The sequence below is a fragment of the Pseudopodoces humilis genome, chromosome 18 (genome assembly GCF_049639895.1).
Source record: "Pseudopodoces humilis isolate 2021_Gansu_Grassland_sample_001 chromosome 18, ASM4963989v1, whole genome shotgun sequence".
Taxonomy (NCBI): domain Eukaryota; kingdom Metazoa; phylum Chordata; class Aves; order Passeriformes; family Paridae; genus Pseudopodoces; species Pseudopodoces humilis.
This window is the reverse complement of record NC_142217.1, coordinates 15,789,199-15,808,672: the sequence shown is the minus strand read 5'-3', so window position 1 is coordinate 15,808,672 and position 19,474 is coordinate 15,789,199. Positions and strand designations below refer to the sequence as shown.

Sequence of the window (19,474 nt, the reverse complement as noted above, 5' to 3'; positions counted from 1 at the left end):
GTAGCACCAGCTATTCAAGGATAGGATTTAGCAGGTAACACTGTGCATTTCAGCCTCACACCAAGCACCTGCACTACCTGGGCTGAGGATGAAGCCCTGTCAGCAGTTCTGGTTACCCAGCTCTGTGCCAAGAATTGGCAGGCTGCAGGATTTGGATGGAAAAATCAGAAACCCAGGGACAAAACAAAACCAAAATTAGTCTTTGTGAGGGCAACTCTGCCTGTGTGACCTTCATGGGAAATGGGAAGGGTGAGTTAATGTGCTGGAACAGCATCCCACCCAGCTCACACCGGGAAGGGCCAGCTTTCCACTGCCAGACAGGGATAATGTGGATAATTTTGGAGCTTGTTCTCCACTCACTGCCTCCGTGGTCAGGATTTCCTCTGCACTCCAGCTGTGAACAAAGCCAGGAACAGGGAAAGGAACTTACAGAGTTCAAAGTCACCTTCTTAGCTTGGGCACTGTGTATAGTATCTATTTATCTCCCATCACCAGTCTCTTCCAGCCACTTCATCTTCTACTGCTCCCTAAATCTCCTGTGACAGCATCCAGGATTCCTCAGGAGGCCAAAGGCAAAAAAGAGAGTTAGGAAACACACCAAGCCATCTACCCACCATTCACATGAAATAACAACTTTTTATTTTCTCAAATAAAATAATCCTTCCATTTCTGCTCAATCAGGTTGTGAGGGGTGGGGAGGAGCAGGGAGGAGGGGAGGAACCCTGCTCAGACAGGTGTCACACCCATCCTCACAGTTCTGCATCCACATCAGACCGAACCCTTTTCCAATGAAAGAAAATAAAAGCTATTGGCAGCTCTTGATCCCAGAAGGCAAGAGCTGTCCTCTATCAGGCACTCTGAATTGTTTAGCAACAGTATTCAATGGAAAAGCATGATTAAAAAAAAATCCCAGATTTCTGATGAACAATATTCAGACAAGCAATGTTTAACAGGGCTGGGGTTAAACTCATGGCATGGGGTGGTACCTTGAGCTCCTAAGAGCCATGACTGAAATTTAGAGGCATGGTTGGTGAGATCTCCACCTTGGGGATTAAAGGGCAGGACAACTCCTGCCCAACAAAGGAGGAAGCTCCCAAGGCAGCTCCTCGATGAGTGAGATGCCAGAAGTGAACCCTCACCCCAGACTACGGCCCTTCCATCATACCCCACCGCAGTCTGGCCAGGCTAATTAACCGTTACCAGTTTAATTTCTCATCTCATCTCAGTACCAGTTGGACCAGGATGTCCTACAAACCCCGCTGCAAGGCCATGGAGAGGCAAAGAGTGCCAGATTTTAATGTTAATCGAGGTGGGACCATTAAAAATTGGGGTTGTCTCAGCTGCAGAGATGTGTCCAGCAAGCAGGAGAGGGAGAGCTCTGATTCTGTTTCAGATCAATGCTTAAATTAAGGGAATGGATAAGCAGCAAAGCATCACCAATGTTCTCTCAGCCCAAAGCACAGGGCCAAATTTTTTTCACACAAACACTTCCCACTGGAAATGCACATGGATTCATGTGCAAACCCTACAAGGGGCAGGACACTGCTGGTTATGGAACTGTGTCCTAGAAGAACTAGCTCCTTTTAAATTTTTAAGAAACATCACTTGGCCTGAAACGCTGCAAGATGGAAAGCAATCTTCCCCATCCCCACCTGCAAGCACAGTAGCCTCATTTTCTGCCTTTCTCCAAGAGAAGGAGCTTCACAGAAGCTTTCTTGGCTCTGGAACACATCACCCTTTTTCTTTTTCTTTTCCTTTTTTTTTTTTTTTTTTTTTTGTGTGTATGTGTATGTGTGTTTTGTTTTTATGTGGTCAGTTCCAATTGCAGTGATTAAAGACAAGGCCAGGCACCAGCAGTTACTTCTTTACGATCTGAATGACATCTTCATGCTCCATCATATGGGTTAAGCCCACTCTTTGAGGGCTGTACTTTGTGCTTGTCCCCTTTGAAGCAAAAAACAGGGAGAAGGGTGAGATGACCAGAGACACCTGAGGACAGGGATATTCCAGTTGCTGTCTAACACTTACCCACACCAAGGCATATTTGAACTGGCTGGCTAATGATCTGTGAATCCGATGGCACTGCAAGACAGACAGGCAGAAGTTGAAGAATTTACATGACACCACTTTGCAAACAACTTTTTCAATACCCAGGAATTAAAAGAAACTCAAGTCTATGCCAGAATTTACAATAAAGACTTTAGGAGCCAGTTAATGTTATATAAAACCATACAGAACAGATACAGGAATCACCAGCCCACATAAAGCCCCATTCCATTGCTTCCATGTGCTTTTTCACTGGGCTGCTTTAAATAATTACTGTTTAAACCTTTTATAGCAGCTGTGAAAGAAACATGAGGCAGATAAAATCAGTAAAGGCAACAAAAGGAGAAGCCCAATCAAACACTGACATGTCCTGAGCTTTATGAAGCACAAATCACTGCAGGTCCAGGAGGAACTGCCTTCTGCACACAGGGTAATGTAAAAGATGCAGGAAAATTACCACATGTTCCACAGAGGCCCCTTTCCGTAGAATAATGGCATCTGTAAAGTCTGGTCTCTCTGTGGAGAAGCAGAAGGGGGGGGGGGGGGGGGGGGGGGGGGGGGGGGGGGGGGGGGGGGGGGGGAGGAGGGGGGGGGGGGGGGGGGGGGGGGAAAGCATTGGATTTCTATCAAGTGTGTTCTAAAATGCTGACACCATCTCACATCACCTTGTGCTTACTACTCCCAAATTCCTCCTTCCTGCTCCCAGACAGAACAGGGATCCAGTACCTAAAAGCATCAAATCAGCTCTCCACTACCCACAAGTGCAATTACCCACTCCACACAGTCAGCAGCTTCCTCACAACCCACCTGATCTAACCCCATCCCAAACCCTTAAGAGAAACAAAACCACCCAAGTCAAAACACACCTGATCAAGGAAAACCAAAATCCCCAAGATTTCAGAGCTTAAAAAGCTCAGAAAATTCCTTCATCTCCTCACATCCACCCAAGTTCAGCTGTTCACAACAAACAGAGCAAGTTACAGATGTGCCTTCATCTCTGGGAGAAGCTGCAAGTGGGTTATAAAGCAAGAGGAGAATCAAAGGCATGGGAATCACCAAGTTTCTTGCAGCAGGAACAGGAAACTTCTTCTGGATTGTGATGGGCTGAACAGCTCATCACAGTGTGCTAAACAAGGGAAAAAGCTGTGAACTTGCACACTTTATTCCCTTATATCACACAAAGATTTATGAAAATTCAGCTCTTGTAAAATACAACAGGAAGGCTATGGTGGGGTCCACACATGGCAGGGTCAGACAGAGCAGGAAGCATTTCCCAAGAGCTGAAAGATGATTAGGGAGTGCACAATTCCAGCATTGCCAAGGCACCAGCCCTGCTGGCAGCCTGTCCATGAGCAGCAGCAGCATTTGTGCCTTTCAAACCTTCTGTTCAGCTCGAGGTCACTTACGTCCCCGCTTCTTGGTGTAGATGCAGGTGAGTGCCAGGTATTCCCAGAGCTTTTCCAGCAAATAGTCCAGGTTCAGCTTCATGCCACAGCTGCAAAACACCAGGATCATCTGTTTACTGCTGCTGTGATTTAGGGATCCAGAAGAACAAGGTGAAATGTCTTTAATAAAGTGCTGGAGAATGAGGGGAAAGGCTTTAATGAAGGAAGGAGAGGAAAACCACAAGGTAAAATGACATTGAACTGAAGGAGGACAGGGTTAGATTTGGTATTAGGAAGGAATTCCTTACTAAAGGGGTGGAGAAGCACTGAAACTGATTGTACAGAGTCTCTGGCTGCTCCACCCCTGGAATTGTTCAAGGCTAGGCAGGATGGGGCCTGGAGAAAACTGATCTAGTGGAAGGTGTCCCTGCCCACAGCAGGGGGTGGGATGAGATGAGCTTTAGGGTCCCTTCCATCCAAACCATTCCATGATTCCAGAAGGGTGAACAGCTTTGAAGCAGCAAAGCCCCAACAGATATATGAGCACTTCCAAGAAAACAAGCCAGATTGACTCTGTCCTGCAGACAGCAAGAAGAAGTCAAGCTGCCTGCCTCTCCAGGGGAAGGAAATCTGGGAAAAGCTGCACAGCAGCTCTGCTTCTCACACCAGCAGCCCTGGGAGAAGTCCCTTCCTGGGAGTGTGGAAAGGGGTGTGAAATGAACCCCACACCAGGCAGACCAGCTCCTACCTGATGACAACACTGTGGGGCCTCCGAGCAAGACGATCCACCTCCTCCATGGATATCTGGTCAATCTTGTTATAAACCTAAACCAAAGGGAAAACAACACAGCCCTTAGAAAGGCAATTCAGCAACATGTACAAATACCAAGGTATTTGTACAGCACCTGAAACAGAAACACAGCTCCTGTCAGAAGATAAGCCAAGACTCTCAGTAAAACAAACTATTAAAATTCAGAAGCTTGAATATGAAGTTTGGCCTTTTAAATTCTCCCTTTGGAACATGTTCTCTGGTGTCTTTGATTTCATACAGACCCAGTGGCTACAAACAGAGCCCTAAAGGGACATGTGGCACACAAGGGACCAGACAGAGCTGGCAGCAGGGGAGTTGGAGGCTCTGCATGTGGGAGCAAAGCCCCGGCACCAGGATTGGAAGCTCTGCTGCTCCAGGGCAGCACCAGCCACAAGAGGGCCCAGGGAACACACACAGCACGGCTGCACATCCAAAGCCTATAAAAAACTCCCTGTTGAGCTGTTTTCCACCTCTTAAACCCCAAATCCTTACTGTTTTAGGAATGAGGAACAAGGGCATGGAGAAATAGGACAAGGGGGAATGGTTTTAAATTGAGAGGGCAGGGCTAGTTGGGATATTGGGAAAAAATTCTTCCCTATGAGGGTGAGGAGGCCCTGGCACAGGGTGCCCAGAGAAGCTGTGGCTGCCCCTGGATGCCTGAAGTGTCCAAGGCCAGGCTGGACAGGAGCAACCTGGGGTAGTGGAAGGTGTCCCTGCCCATGGCAGGGGTGCAATGAGATGAGCTTTAAGGTCCCTTCCCACCCAAACCATTCCACGATTCTGTGAAGTTCCAACATTTCCTTTGTCCCAGAAAAGAGATGCTGGATGAGACAGAAGCCAGGCTGCCCAGGATACTCACATAGAGGCACGGCATGTAGACCCTGTTTCCTACAATCACATCAATGAACTCATCAGGGGAACAATCCTCTCTGAACAGGACCTCAGCATTGAAGATTTCTGAGGTGGACACTGTCAAGGCCCAAATCCCAACACACCACAAGGGCTGAGCTCCCCGGTGACAGCCAGGTGCCAACGAGCCAGCACCAAAGTGACACCAAGGCTGCCCCACAGAAGGAAGCACTGGAACCGTGAGCTGCTGATGGTTTAAGGGTCTCCCATTTTAGGAAAGGATACTGTATTCGTGGAGGATGAGCTGAACCAGCTTCTCAGAGCACTGAGTCAATGTGACAGTGGAGTTGAAGGAAATGCCTCCACCCTTCTTGGGCTGCAAGAGGCAAAAAAGCAATGTAAGAACATTCTGCAAAACCCACAGCCCCCTCAGCCTGCCCAACACGAGAGGCAGCACAGAGTGAGCTCAGCTTTGAGCAAGCAGGCAGACAAGCTGTGCCTGCAGGAGCTCAGGAAGCCTCACCTTGAAGTAGATATTTGGTTTGCTTTTGTTCAGCCGGATACCTACAGATTCCAGTTCTTTCTCCAGCAAGGCCCTGCAGGGACACAGCACCTGTGAGGCTGAGCGTGGCCAGGTGACACCCAGACCTTTCCCTTTTTTATTCTTGTGTTGACACAGCCCTGCCACGAGCTTTCACTACACTCTGAAATGCCCTTAATGCAGGTCAGAGCCTGTGGTGGAAATCCAGGCTGCCAGCCATGCCGTAGGAATGACGCTTCAGCTGAGCACCCACTCCAGTCAGCAGGATGCTGCTCATGGAATACAACTCCCATCTCACACTCAATAATTTAATTCCTCATTCCCCAGGTGCTCTCCACAGCTCCTCAGGGAGCTGTCACATTTTCTGGGTACGTGGGAAGCCCAGAGCCCGGCCCACCCCTCGTTCCCAGCACACACTCACCTCTGCACCTCGCCCTTGGTGGCATCCAGCATCATGATAACGACATCTGCTGTCCTGGCCACAGCGATCACCTGCCGGCCTCTGCCCTTCCCTGGGGAAACAGGAGGTGGAGGCACATCAGCAAGAGGAAATAGCTAAGTTCTGTAACAGAAGCTCCTGCCCCGTGCAACAGCTTGAAAGCAAGAAAAAAGATCCTGCAGTGCTCTTCTGGCTGCAGTGAGCTGCTGGGAGCCCTGGCAGCTCAGCAGAGAGGAGATCAGTGCCAGAAGGTGCCTTAGGAAGCACAGGCACTGTTCTGGTGACCCAAGGGAATGGCTGCAGCTGTGTCAGGGAGGGTTAGGCTGGATATTAGGAAAAGGTTCTTCCCCCAGAGGGTGGTCAGGCACTGCCCAGGCTTCCCAGGGAATGGGTACAGTCCCAAGGCTGCCAGAGCTCCAGGAGTGTTTGGACAATGCTCTCAGGGACAGGGTGGGATTGTTGGGGTGTCCTGTGCAGGGCCAGGAGTTGGACTGGATGATCCCTGTGGGTCCCTTCCCAAATGTTCCATGACTCCCTGATTTCCTAAGCTATTTTCAGACACAACCAGCCAATGAGGACAATGACAACACAGAGAGACAAAGCCAACGTCTCTTCCCAGAACTTGGAGTCATGGGAGGACTGGCAGGAACTCAGGGAATTACTCAAACAAGGTTAGTGTTTAGCTGTAATTCCCCCTCCGCCCCTCCAGCATCTTTCTATAGATTTCCTCAGTACCAGAAAACAGATGAGCCACTCAACGCTCAGGCAAGGAGGTGAGAAGTGACTGGCTTGCTTTGGCTCCCACCTCCAGAAAACCATCTTTGTGCTACATATAGACCCTTCCGTGGGCTCAGGGATAGGAATCGTGCCTCACATGGATCAAGGACTCCAAAATTTGGGAAGACAATGGAGGAACTCTTAGCTCAGGAAACCTGTGTATATATCTGAGATTCCCAGGGACACTACTGAGGGCAAATCCCTCCTGTACATGAACACAGACATGAGCCAACCTTGAGCTGCTCCTTCAATGATTCCAGGCAGATCCAGCAGCTGAATATTGGCTCCTTTGTACTGAAAAAGAAATGGAAGGATTGAAAGTTGAAAGCTTTTTGCAGGGCACCTGAGCTGCCCCCAAAGCCACAAACATGTGTGGGGGTCCACATCCTGTGGAGAGTGGAACTGGATGGAACTGGCAGGCCAGGGGAACTCTGCACAAAGCTCATGGCTCTGTCCTGAGGCAAATTCCAGAGCTATGGGCTGTGTTCAGCAACACACACAGCTGTGCATTAGATCCTGACCTCCTAAAGCATCCTGTGACTGCAGCTGGACAAAGCATCAGGAAAACAGCACAGCAATCACGTATTCCCAAGTTTGGGGAATGGAAAGGATAAACAACCCCTCTTTTCTTGGTCTAATGAGAAAACTCAGTAGTGAACAAGTGCCACATCTCTTACTGTGACAGATCAAACCATTCAGGTGTGCTGCAGGTCTTACAGTACCAGGAAAAAAAACAGGAGACTCTCATTCCTAGGATTTGCAGGGCATTGGCTCTAGCTATTATTGCAGCTCACAGCTCTGCTTGAATGTGTTACATTAAACTCCTTTTCCCATCAATACAGTTGCTTTCATTATTTAACTCCCCTTTCCATCCTGACCCACATTTCCTCATTCCTCTTGGACACTTTTCAGTTTGATGCCCTTTATCATTTGCTTTACTGATGGATGCTGAGGTCACCACTAATAAAACCCCTCAAGGACAGGAGTAGCTGCATTTTGTTTTGGAAGTGATCACAGCACAGATTGCCTCTGTAAAGCTTCATTAAAAACAAATCTGTCAAGGTTTGCAGCCAGCTGGTCACTGGCACTGACAATGGTTATACAAAATTCAGTTGAGAATTGCTGTAGTGCTCTGGTCTGTCCAAGAGCAGCACGAAAATCCTGACCAGGAAGCCAATCCTGAAGAGTTCAGGGAAGTGCTACACCAGCACTCAAAAGTTTAAAGCAAAATTCAGCTTTGGAGACCTTTGGATGTCTCTGCTCCTTAGTGGCAGCACAAGTGTGGCTGGTGCAAACACAAATTTACACAGGTGGAAGAAAATCCTACTTACTTCTATGACTCCTGGGATGCAGGTCAGCGTGGTGAACTCGTAGGATGCAGCTTCGCTGGCGGTCGAGGTCATTAAACTCAGAAACGTGGACTGAAACACAAGAGATCAGCATCACCAGGCAGGAAAAGGTTCAGCAAAACAAGCAACACCAAAGCGCTCCTCAGGCTGTGGAAGTTGTGCTGTGGCTGTTCCAGGCACAGGGACTGAGGTGGTGACATTGTCATGGAACTGAAGTAAATCCTGTGTGCCCCTCCCTTCCTCAGCAGTGCTGGGGCTGGGCAAGAACAAACTCCAGGCAACAACAAGTTTCACAGGGCAGAGCACACAAAATGAAGGAGTGTTTCCTCATCTCCAACTTTCAGCTAAATCACAGAATCATGGAATGGTTGGGTTGGAAATGACCTCAAAGCCCATCTCATTCCACCCCTGCCATGGGCAGGGACACCTTCCACAATCCCAGCCTGCTCCAATCCCTGGCCTGGGACACTTCCTGGGATGGAGCAGCCACAGCTTCTCTGGACACCTGTGCCAGGGCCTCCCCACCCTCATGGGGAAGAATTCCTTCCATACATCTCACCTAAATTCCCCCTCTCTCAGTGTGAGCCCATTCCCCCTTTTCCTGCCACTTCAGTTCCTGAAAAAGAATCCCCTTCCAGGTGCTGTGAGGTCTCCACACAACCTTCTTCTCCAGCCCCAACTCTCTCAGCCTGTCTGCAGAGGGGAAGTGCTCCAGTCCTCTCTCCAACCTTGTGGCCTCTTGCTCCAACACTTCCATGTGCTTCTCTTGCTGGAGACACCAGAACTGTGCACAGGACTCCAGCTGGGATCCCACGAGATGAGCTTTAAGGTGCCTCCCAACCCAAACCATTCCACAATCCCAAACCTGCTCTGCAGCCATTGCAAACCACAGCCTGGAGACACAGGGACCACAGACACTCACTGACCTTCCCCACAGAAGGAAAACCGATCAGTGCCACTCGGGCATCTCCTGATTTCATCACATCGAAGCCCTCGCCCTTTGCAGCCGGGGATTTGGAGGGTTCCAGCAGCTGAGCTCTGTATTTTGCAAGCTTTGCCTTCAGCAGGCCCAGGTGATACTCAGTGGCTGCAATGACACAAACCCAACAGCTGGTTGGCAGAAAGTTGCTGGTGATTCACTTCTGGGAATGAGAACTTTCCTAAAAGGAAACACTTATGGATCTTGGTCAACATCTTCACCACTGCCAGGCACAGAGCTGCCCCCAGCTGTTCCATCAGCTTTTGGAACCCTGGGCACTGAAAGCAAACCTTCCAGGGATCTGCACAAAGTCAGAGTGGAGGGAAACAGCCAAAAAATTCCCGAGTTAAAGGAGCAAGGCAGAGGGAGAGCAGGTGCAGGAATGAAGGGCTGAAGGGAGCCAGTTCAGGAGAGAGGGATCACAGGGGGAGCAGCCCCTCTTGGAAACAGCCCCTCCTTACACCTGGTCACATTCAGCACTCCAAAATCAGCAGATTATTTTCCTCTCCTCTTGTCAGCTTTTAAAGACACATTTAACTCAGAGCTCACATGTGTGAAACTACTTTACTGCCTTATTCTTAGCAAAACACTTGAATTTACATCTAAACCAGAAAAAAAAGAAGGTAGCTGTCTCATTTTGTAGCAGGTAAAGGCACGAAGCTAAGCAGCTTACAGGTTTATTTTTATTATTAACTACAGCCTACAGCTCTGGCAGAGCCCATGGGGAGCCCCCAGACCGTTCAAACACCAGGAGCCTCCTGTGCCAGCAGCATGGAAATGTCCCCCAGCTCCGGGGGGCTGCGGCTGCAGCACAGGGCAGGAAAGAGAGCAGCCCCCATCCCAGCCCCAGGGCTCACCCAGTTCCCAGCACCCCGATCCAGCCCTGAGTGTCCTCAAAGACCCCCCAGCTTCACAAACCACCCCCATCCTGCCTCCCCCCATTGCCCTGACTGACACCTCTTTCCACAGACCCGCTCCCAGACCCCGCAACCCCGAGCCCCCCACAGTCCCCGGACTCTCTCTCCCAGCCCACCTGACCCCCAGACTCGCCATAGTCCCCAGTCCCCTCTTCCCTCGGACCCCTCTCAGCTCCCCCATAACTCACAGACCACTTGTGTCCCCTCACACCCGCAGAATCCCCAGCCCATCTGCCCGCCCTCCTCCGGACTCTGTCCGCCCGCTGTCCCCGGGTCCCTCAGCTTCCGGCCGCCCTCCGCACCTTTGTTTTTCTGCGTGCGGGCGATCTCCTTCTCGATCTCCGAGATCTTCTCCAGGATGCCCATGGCGGGCCCCGCTCCGCGCCTGCCGGAAGCGCCGCCGGCCGGGCCGTCCGTCCCCGTCACACGTCCGGGCCGCGCCGCGCTGCGAGCTCCGGCCGCGCCCCGAGCCCCGCGCCCTGGGTTCCGCCCGCCGCCACCGCGGGGCCACCGGGAGGACGGTCCCCAGGGAGGTGACCCCGGGTGGGGGCGAGAGCTGAGGGGACAGGAGGTTACGGAGGGACAGGCTCAAAGGGAAAGGTGTCAGAAAGCAGGGGAGGCGTTAAGGGGAGCCCCCCACCGGGACTGCCTCCTCCTGCTCCTCTAATTGAGGCTGGATCCTGAAAGGACCGCGGAGCCGGTGCGGGGATCGGGCTCTTCTCCCAGGAAACCAGCGACAGGACACGAGGAAACAACCTCAAGGGGGCCAGAGGAGGTTCAGGTTGGGCAGCAGGAGGAATTTCTTCCCGGAAAGGGCGATTAGATGTTGGAACTGTCTGTCCAGGGAGGTTGCTGGAGTCCCCATCCCTGGAGGCGTTCAGGGAAAGACTGGACGTGACACTCAGTGCCACCAAGTGAAAAGACGGGGATCGGTCACAGGCTGGGCTGGATGCTCTCAGGGGTCTTTTCCAGCTTTAATGATTCTGAGAGCCTGTGAATTAAGGCCATCAGAGGCTGCTGTGATTCCTGGAGAAGCCCTCAAGGAAGGAGATGAAGCGCAGCAATCCCCTGGAAGCAGGAAGTGGTGCGGTGGACAAACACACACGGACACAGACCCCTTCAATAGAGTTCATGTTTAATTTAGATGTTGATCGCTCCACAAAACTCCTCCTCGGCCCCCACACAGACACCCTCTGCTCCCACAGGGACATCCTGCTGCAGCCAGAGTGGTTCAAGAGACACCACATCCTCTCCCAAGCCCAAACATTCCATTTCTCACCTCTGCCTCCCAAATCCTCCCCTGGGCCGTTCTCTCTCACCACACCACGACATACAGAACATCTCCCCTCAACTCAAACAGGTCAAAGAAAAGGAAAAGCCAAAGCAAAGGCCTTTGAGCAGGGAAAATCCACACACCAACAGCCCCTGCAAAACCCTCAGCTCCACAACCTGCTCTGCACCTGCCACACATCCAGTCAGTTCTGGATCTAAACTGAAATTCCCTTCAGGATGGTGGGAAGAAGGCGGGCACAGAGTGGGATGCTCTTTCCACACCCCTCTCACAATGTATCTTGTCTCAAAAAAAACCCAACTTCATTGGTTTAGGGATAGTTACTCATGTTAAACACTCCCAGGGCCATACTAACTCAGCTTCTGCCAACAAACAGGGTTAATTCAACTAAACCAGATCAGAAATCCAAGTGTCCCACTGGCAGTGACAGCTCTGGGGAGCACAGGGACACTGATGCCACCACCAGCATTGCACAGACAGCTCAGGAGAGCTGGGAAGAGCCGTGGGAGCTGGGTCCCTGCACTCACACAGCACCTGGGAAGGAGGTTTCACCCCCACACTTGGTCACAGTGGAGTAGCACCACCGGTTTTCACCTCTGAAACCAGGACACCTCCCAGCACCATCCATGAGGAAACCCCTCTCCTCAAAAGGGGCTGAGTTTCTCTTGAGAGGAACAAAATAAAACAGGAATTCACTTCCCAAGTGCTCTGCTCCTAGCCCCTAATCACCTCAGTGCTGTCCCTGCACATCCTCCAGCAAGAGCCAAGGCACCAGCACACACTCCCTGGGAAGAGCAAGTCTCTCCCTTCTCTCCCACACCTCTCTCCACATGTGCCAGGGAGAAGGATTGATCCACGGAGAACAGCACGCACAAGGCAGCCGAATTCCGCATCATCTCCCGAGACCGTCCCGGCCACCCCTCCAAGCACTCAAAATCCCAACTTGGAATAGAGGAAAGGGGCTCTCCAAGCCCTGAATCCTTCCTCGTTAAGGCTTAAACAAGAGATGACTGCTGCCAAAAAAAGGAAGTTAGTTAAAAAGCAAAACCCCAAGCACCTCATGCCAGCACGTGGGAGCTTCAATCCCCTCTCCCGGGTGGAAAATCCATCCTCAGCACCAGCCGTGCCACACGTCTGCTTGGAGGAAGCTGGGCTTTAAAAGAGCCAGGAAAAAGGCAAACTAAACTCTCATAAAGCCCCGCAGGTGGAGCTGACAAGGTAAAAACACAACTGAGGCCAAGTTTAAAGTGTCTTTAGAAAAACCACCCCACACACGTACACACACACACTTTGGCACAGGAGCCTTAAGTTATGTCACTTGGAACATTCAGAGTCAGAGGGAGCTACTGGGAAGGGTATTTTTTTTTTTAAACTTTTTTCTTGTTTTTCCTTGTAAAAAGGTGTCAAGCAGTGGTGGTGAAGCATGAAGGGGGAGTACAAACGCTGAGCAGTCCCAGCTGATGCTGCTCAGCGCTTGGGCTCCAGTCACGTTCCCAAAGCTTAGCTGGATACAGACACGGATATAAAAACACAGACATTCCTGGTTTTCAATGTGAAAACAGTAACATGGAATCGAGTACTTGTGCATTTGCCATAGGGTCCTTTGGAAAAGGAACCATAAAAATAGATATATTTTTTTAATAAAAGTATTTTTTTTGTCTATTTTTTTTTAACTTTTTTTTTTTTACCCTTAACTTAAGTAAAGAGCAAATATACACCTACAAGCAGAGTTCAGATCTACTTTACTGAGAGCCTGGAAGTCCGTACATCAAATTAATTCCCAATGGCATATCCAGACACCGGAACAGCTCCCAGCTCCAAAGGGCTGGCATTCCTGAAAGATCTGCAGCTCCAGCTAACCTTGTTAGCCAGCAAAGCCTCATTCCAGCCTTACCTCAGCCAACACTCCCCAACAGACTCCAAAGCTGAGCCTCACACCCAGGACCTGGCTTTGGGAGCATCACAGCTGGAAATCTGGGCAAGAAACCCGAATCCGGGTGATTTCAACCCACATCGGGATATAACAAGGAAAACCTAAGCCTTGAGCTTACATTTCCTTATTACTCAGAGGCCTGAGCACTGATTCCAGCTACTGAGAAACAGCTTCCAGAGGAGAGCCGGGAGGAACTTCAGTGACAGAGAAACGAGCTGTGCAACAAGAAAGTGCATTAAAGTAGCTTAAAACCAGAGTAAAGATCAAATGGCCACTCGACAGGAGGGAGAATCAAGCTCCAGCAGCTCCTCAGGCTGGGTGAGTTAACATCCAGGCTCTCTCTCTCTCTCTCTCAAGTCCAAGGGGCAGGAGAGAAGCGTGCATTCCCGTGCTCCCACAGGGACACAGTTCTCCTGGCAGGCCATGCTCTCCTGCCCGGTTTGCTTCTGGGCGCTATCAGATCTGGACAGCTGTCATCGGAACTCGTAGATAGGAGCACTGTGCTCGGGAACGTGCGTTAAATTCAATGACTGATACCTGGCAGAGAAGAGAGGGAGGAGAGGATTACATGGAGCTCCTGCTTGGCAGCCACAGAGCACACACTGTGCTGGCTGCTCTTCTGTCTCCTTTTACAATCCCAGACTTTTCAGGCATCCAACACCCACTTCCCACAGTGCCAAAATCCTGAGAGGACTCAGCATCGTTCCTCATCACTCTACAACCCCTTGACAGGAGGGTGCAGCCAGGTGGGGGTCAGGCTCTTTTCCCACACAACTAATGAGAGTACAAGGGGAAACAGCCTCAAGTTGTGCCAGGAGAGGTTCAGGTTGGATATGAGGAAAAAATTCCTCGCTGAAAGAGTGGTTTAGACCTGGAATGGCCTACCCAGGGAAGTGGTGGAGTTACCATCCCTGGACATGTCCAGAAATCAAACAGACATTACATTTAAGGTTTAGTGGGAATGCTGGTATTCAGTCAAAGGCTGGACTTGGTGATTTTGGAGTTTTTTTCCAGTTTTAATAATCCTGTAGTTCTCACTCTGGTCCCACTGAGCCACCTGTAGCGAGGCAGCTTTCCAGGTGGGCTGACTGTGGTGCATTTTTGGACTCTCTTTGAAGTTCAACAACTTTCAAGTTCAAACAGTGTTTGCTACAAGTGCAAATTACACTCGAGTCTTTCAAAGCTCAGCTTGAGGGAATGTGTCTGAAAGCCTCCTGGTTCCTTCTCTCCCCCTGAGAGCTTCCAGCCATCCACCTGCTGCTCATGACAATGATGCAAGGGAAAAGAGCTCTCCACAGCTACTTGTCTCCAACAAAACCCCCACCAATTAGCTTTGACTGTTCTCTTGTCTTAACAGCAACACCCCAAGGACCTCGGAATACAAAACACCGGCCTAACAAGATTTCTGCCTGAAGGGAGCAACAGCCAAGCTGTTCCTTAGGAGAGAGAACTGAGCTCCCTCGCAACACTTCTCCATACCCTGTATCATCTTCCTTCCTCCACCTTGCCAGCCCAAATTTCCTCCCCTTTTCCATAAGGGCAGCACTTTATACCACACCAATGGACTGCACCAGCCTGCTCAGGCCAGTCACAGCCCACACCCCTGCCCCCAGGTCCAACCACCAGCCTGAATCTCCTGCCTGGACACTCCCAAGACTGTGGACAAGAAAGAGTCACAGCTTGGTTTAAGTCTTCAGGAGGCAGGAAGCTTCCTTACCATTCTGAACTCCTATGGTAGTAATAGCCCTCTATAGATGCTGCTGACTTCTGGAAGCAGATGTAATAGAAACCAGCAAAGGAAGCACCACTGATGTCCTTGATGGTGTGATCTGGGACTAGGAACTGCTCCTGCATGCAAAACACAGGCTGCATTTTAAAATGTTGGTCAAAGACAGCCCCACCCCACCTCAATCTGCCCTCCCAAACCAAATACTGGCACCCACTAACATGAAGATACTCCTGGCTGAGCACTCCCTGCACTCTCAGCAGCCCAGGGCAGAGACCAGTGTCCCTTCACCACCTGCCAGTGTAGGCACCTCACAGGGAAGCAGATAACTGAGAACAGAATGAGTTTTAAGAGTGCAGGAGATAAGTTTCAGCTCAACACCTGTTCCATGCAAACCAGAAGCCAATTGCAAAACTGGGAATCAGAGCTTGAAAATGAAGAGAAGGCTCCAGGGAGTTCTCACTGCAGCCTTTCAACACTTATGGGAAAGCTGGAGAGGGACTTTGCACAAGGATATGGAGTGAGGGGATAAGGCAAAATGGTTCCCCACTGCAGAGGGCAGGGTTAGATGCAACACTTGAGAAGAAATTCTTCCCTGTGAGGGTGGGGAGGCCCTGGCACAGGTTGCCCAGAGAAGCTGTGGCTTCCCCATCCCTGAAGTGTCCAAGGTGAGGCTGGACAGGACTTGGAACAACCTGGGATAGTGGAAGGTGTCCCTGCTCATGGCAGGAGGGTGGAACAAGGTGAGCTTTAAGGTTCCTTCCAACCCAAACCCGTCTATGGTGACTCTGAGATGATCCTAGCTGAAGAACAGAGCTGCAGACTGGCCAGTCTGCATCAAACACAGGCCCCACACAAGGACTGCAGACATCAACTCTCTCATCCTCTGGAGCATCACCAAACAAGATTTTCCTGTTGTGTTTTCAGCCATGACTGTAGCCCTTAAGGACACAATTAGCTGGCTAGACATGAGGCACACTGGAACTTGCAAGTACAGTGGGTTTTGGCAGGGTGAGATCTTTCATTAAACCATCATAGTTGGAAAAGCTGACACCTCAAGTCTCTGTCAGTGCCTTGCAAGCAACTCATCAGAGAAGGAGACAGGTAGGGTTTACCTTCCATCTCATGAAGACATAGTCCCCATTTTTTAGATCTTCATAATCAAAGTCATCAGAGTTAAATGTTTTTGCATACTGGTAAAAAGCCTGGAACTTTCCCTGAAACAAAAAAAAAAAAAAAAAAAGAAAAGAAAATAAAAGAAAGTATGTTTATTCCAGGAATTGAACTTCCAATACCAGCTGCTATTTAGGAGGGACATCTACTGACACTCACAGCAATATCCAGCCTGGCTGGAGAAGCACCTGGACTTCCAGAAGAAGAGATTTTGGCAGAAGTATAACAAGCATCAAAGCTCGGCAAACAACAGCCGAAGTAAAGGTGGGGATGTGATCAGGTGGCTGCTGTGGCCTCAAAACACAATAGCAGGTACACCCAGCACTGAGCATGGACATAGGTACCAGCTGCCCTACCTGTGCCAGTGGATCCCTTTCCCCTTCTCCATTCCATTTTGCAATAAGTCTCCAAAAATAAAGAATGTGTTCTCTTAGGGCATCAAGAGATGGGGATTGCACCTGCTCCCTTCCAACCCCATGGTCAACAAGAGGAGAACAAGACATCCCCTCCCTCATCACAGATCACAGCTTGCTGGAGAGACCTCTGTTTGCAAAGATCCCAGTAGGAGAAGGAGAGAGACAGCCAGAAAGGAGAGGTCTCCAGGCCTTTCTGCCAGCTCTTGCATGGGCACACACTGCAGCTCTCCTCCAAACCAGCAGCCCACACCCACCTTCTGCCCCAGATTTATTTACCCAGTGTTTACGATCCACGTCTTCGTCGGCGTCCCACTTGCGCGTTAGGAATGGGTGTTTTTTACTGATTATCTCGCCTTCGAAGAACGTGGTGAGGGTTGGGTACTCCTGGCAGAGGGGAGACAAAGGTGAGGTCACAATTGTCACCTACAGACACAAACCCAAGAGCAGAAAAAGCTCCATATGCTCAGCAAAAAACATCTCCCAGGGAGAGCTCCAGGCAATCTGAGGCTGCTGCTCCCATCCCTTGTCCTGCCCCAAACCTCTCCAAGGCTGACTCTTCCACACCCACATCCTCCAATGCACTTATTCCAACCTTTCTCTGACTCTCTCCTCCCTTTATGAAGCCAGAAGCCATTTCAGAGCTGGGCTGTGGGGAGGGGTTTGGAACACAAACCTGATAAGGAGCAGCTGAGGAGGCTGAGAAAAAGGACCCTCACTCTCCAAACTCCTTGATAGGAGGGTGCAGCCAGGTGGGGGTCGGGCTCTGCTCCCAGGGAACAAGGGACAGGACAAGAAGAAATGTGCTCCAGTTGCACCAAGGGAGGTTTAGATCGGATATTAGGAACAACTAAAAAAAGTGGTTAAATGCTGGGGTCAGTTGCCCAGGGAAGTGCTGGACCTGGCTGTATCCTGGGTCAGTGTTTGGACTCAATGATTTTAGAGGGCTTTTCCAACTTTAAATGATTCCATGAAGCTCCTAGCTGAATAATCACCTGTGACATTTGCAGCCAGCAGCATTCCCCAGCTGATACCCTGTAATCAAATCTACAACATGTTCAATCCCTCCACTTCCTATTCTGGGAGCAGCTTCTTCCACCCCACCAGGAGAAACAAGGAAAGCCTTTACTCAGCCCCTTTTTGTGTTGTTTTGCAGTTAAAACTCACCTCTGTAAGGCCTTTAATCTTCAAGTATCCACAGAGATAGGAGTTTTCCATATCCACATGCTGGAAAAGAGTGCAAAGTCCAACCATAAAAACAGGCATGAAGGTGCATGCTTGATCCAAAGCAGTTTCTAACCCTTCCAAGGATAATCTCAGCTCCAGCTGGTACACACTGTCCAGCTCAGTGCCCAATATTCATGCTGCCAGCCCTTTTCCACAGTAGGAACCACCTGGAAAGATCATTTGCAGGTGCCCAGCTCACCTCTGGCAGCCTCCACATCCCAGGCTTGATCCCAAGCCACCCTCTGCCCAGAACTCTGCAGCAGGAAGCAAATCCCCTTTCCAGCCGGAAGGGATCTGACTCACAGTGTTCTCCAAGAAAAAGCATCCCTGGAAGAATCATCCACACCCCCAACCTTTTGCAGGAGGCCTTTCTCCTTTTCTCTAAAGCTTTTATGCCACCTGTGTTTTGAGTTATCAGGCTACATCTCTCTGCTCCTGCTGTGCAGAAACTAGGCAAGGATTTGCCTGCTTCTCTAAAAGCAGGGATTTTCCAAGCTTTTCCCTGACATCTCCAGATCCACTTTCAAAACATGCAGTGAGTTATTCAGGGAAGTGCAAACCTCTGCCGTGAGAAGATGAATCTTCTCCACCTGTGATCAAAGGATGGTAACGTTTCCCTGTGCTCAGCACAGGGAGAGCAGGCAGCTCCCTCTCTTCAGCTGACATACGCAAAACAGCCACGTTTTTGGCACAAAAGCAGCGGTTTTAAGCACAAAAGCAGCGTTTTTAAGCACAAAACCACAGGCAGCCCCTGTGAGGTGGCAGCGTGCAGTGGAGCTGAGCAGCCATGGGATGTCCCCACCACAACAAATCCCACCAGGAACGTGGAGAATTGAACATAAAAATACCCCGCCGGCTTAGAATCATCACAGAACCACTGAGGTTGGAAAAGATCTGAGATCATCCTGTGACTGATTCACCACCTTGCCAAGCAGACCAGAGCACTGAGTGCCACGTCCAGCCTGTCTTTAAACACCTCCAGGGATGGTGACTCCACCACTTCCCTAGGCTGTCTGTCCCAATGTTTAATGACCTTTTCCATTTAGAAATTCCTCCTAATATCGAGGGACAGGGTGATGCGGGTGCTGTCGCAAGGGGCCGGCAGGGCGGGAACGGCCACCGCGGCCTGAGGCGAGCGGGTCCCCCGCTCGCCTCAGGCCGCGGTGGCCGTTCCCGCCCCGCCAGGGCTCGGCTCGCCCCGCCGCCCCCCTCACCTGCATGACGACCTCCACCTCGTAGGCGTTGCCTTTGCTGCGTTGCTGCCCGCGGAACTTGGCCCCGCTGTAGAGCAGCGAAGTGGCCACTCCGGGCTGCGCCGTGTTGATGGGGGGCGGCGGCACCAGGCTGCTGGCGGCCGCTCCGGTGGCAGGGGAGGAGGCCGAGCCCGCCGCCCCTCCAGCGCGGCGTCTCTCGCTCCGAACCGGCATCTCGGGGGGGTCCCCGGGCGCCAGCGTGGCCGGGGCCGGGGCGCGGCGGGGGAACGCCCCCCGCTCCGTTCCACTCCGTTCCGCCCCCTCACGCCGCGGCCGCCGCTGGGTCGGGGCCTCCCGGCAGCGCCTCCGCGCGCTCCCATTGGCCCCCGCGCGCGTGCCTGAGGGGCGTCCCATGGCTCTTATTT

General features: G+C 51.0%; 2 protein-coding genes across 2 annotated transcripts; both read right to left on the bottom strand.

Moving 5' to 3' along the window:
* Positions 1-616: 616 nt before the first annotated feature.
* On the bottom strand, positions 617-10,513 carry DRG2 (developmentally regulated GTP binding protein 2). The gene is made up of 13 exons (XM_005523057.2): positions 10,396-10,513; positions 9,124-9,284; positions 8,180-8,269; positions 7,082-7,142; positions 6,054-6,144; positions 5,615-5,687; positions 5,377-5,467; positions 5,102-5,199; positions 4,180-4,256; positions 3,453-3,541; positions 2,504-2,562; positions 2,029-2,082; positions 617-1,944 (listed from the first exon to the last, which is right to left on the bottom strand). The coding sequence occupies exons 1-13, from the start codon at positions 10,457-10,459 to the stop codon at positions 1,858-1,860; spliced, it is 1,095 nt and encodes a 364-aa protein (XP_005523114.1). The 5' UTR covers positions 10,460-10,513; the 3' UTR covers positions 617-1,857.
* A 698-nt stretch (positions 10,514-11,211) lies between these two features.
* Positions 11,212-19,428, bottom strand: GID4 (GID complex subunit 4 homolog). Its single transcript, XM_005523056.3, has 6 exons — positions 19,071-19,428; positions 17,797-17,856; positions 16,909-17,016; positions 16,159-16,260; positions 15,035-15,165; positions 11,212-13,854 (listed from the first exon to the last, which is right to left on the bottom strand). The coding sequence occupies exons 1-6, from the start codon at positions 19,281-19,283 to the stop codon at positions 13,791-13,793; spliced, it is 678 nt and encodes a 225-aa protein (XP_005523113.1). The 5' UTR covers positions 19,284-19,428; the 3' UTR covers positions 11,212-13,790.
* Between the last annotated feature and the right edge of the window lie 46 nt (positions 19,429-19,474).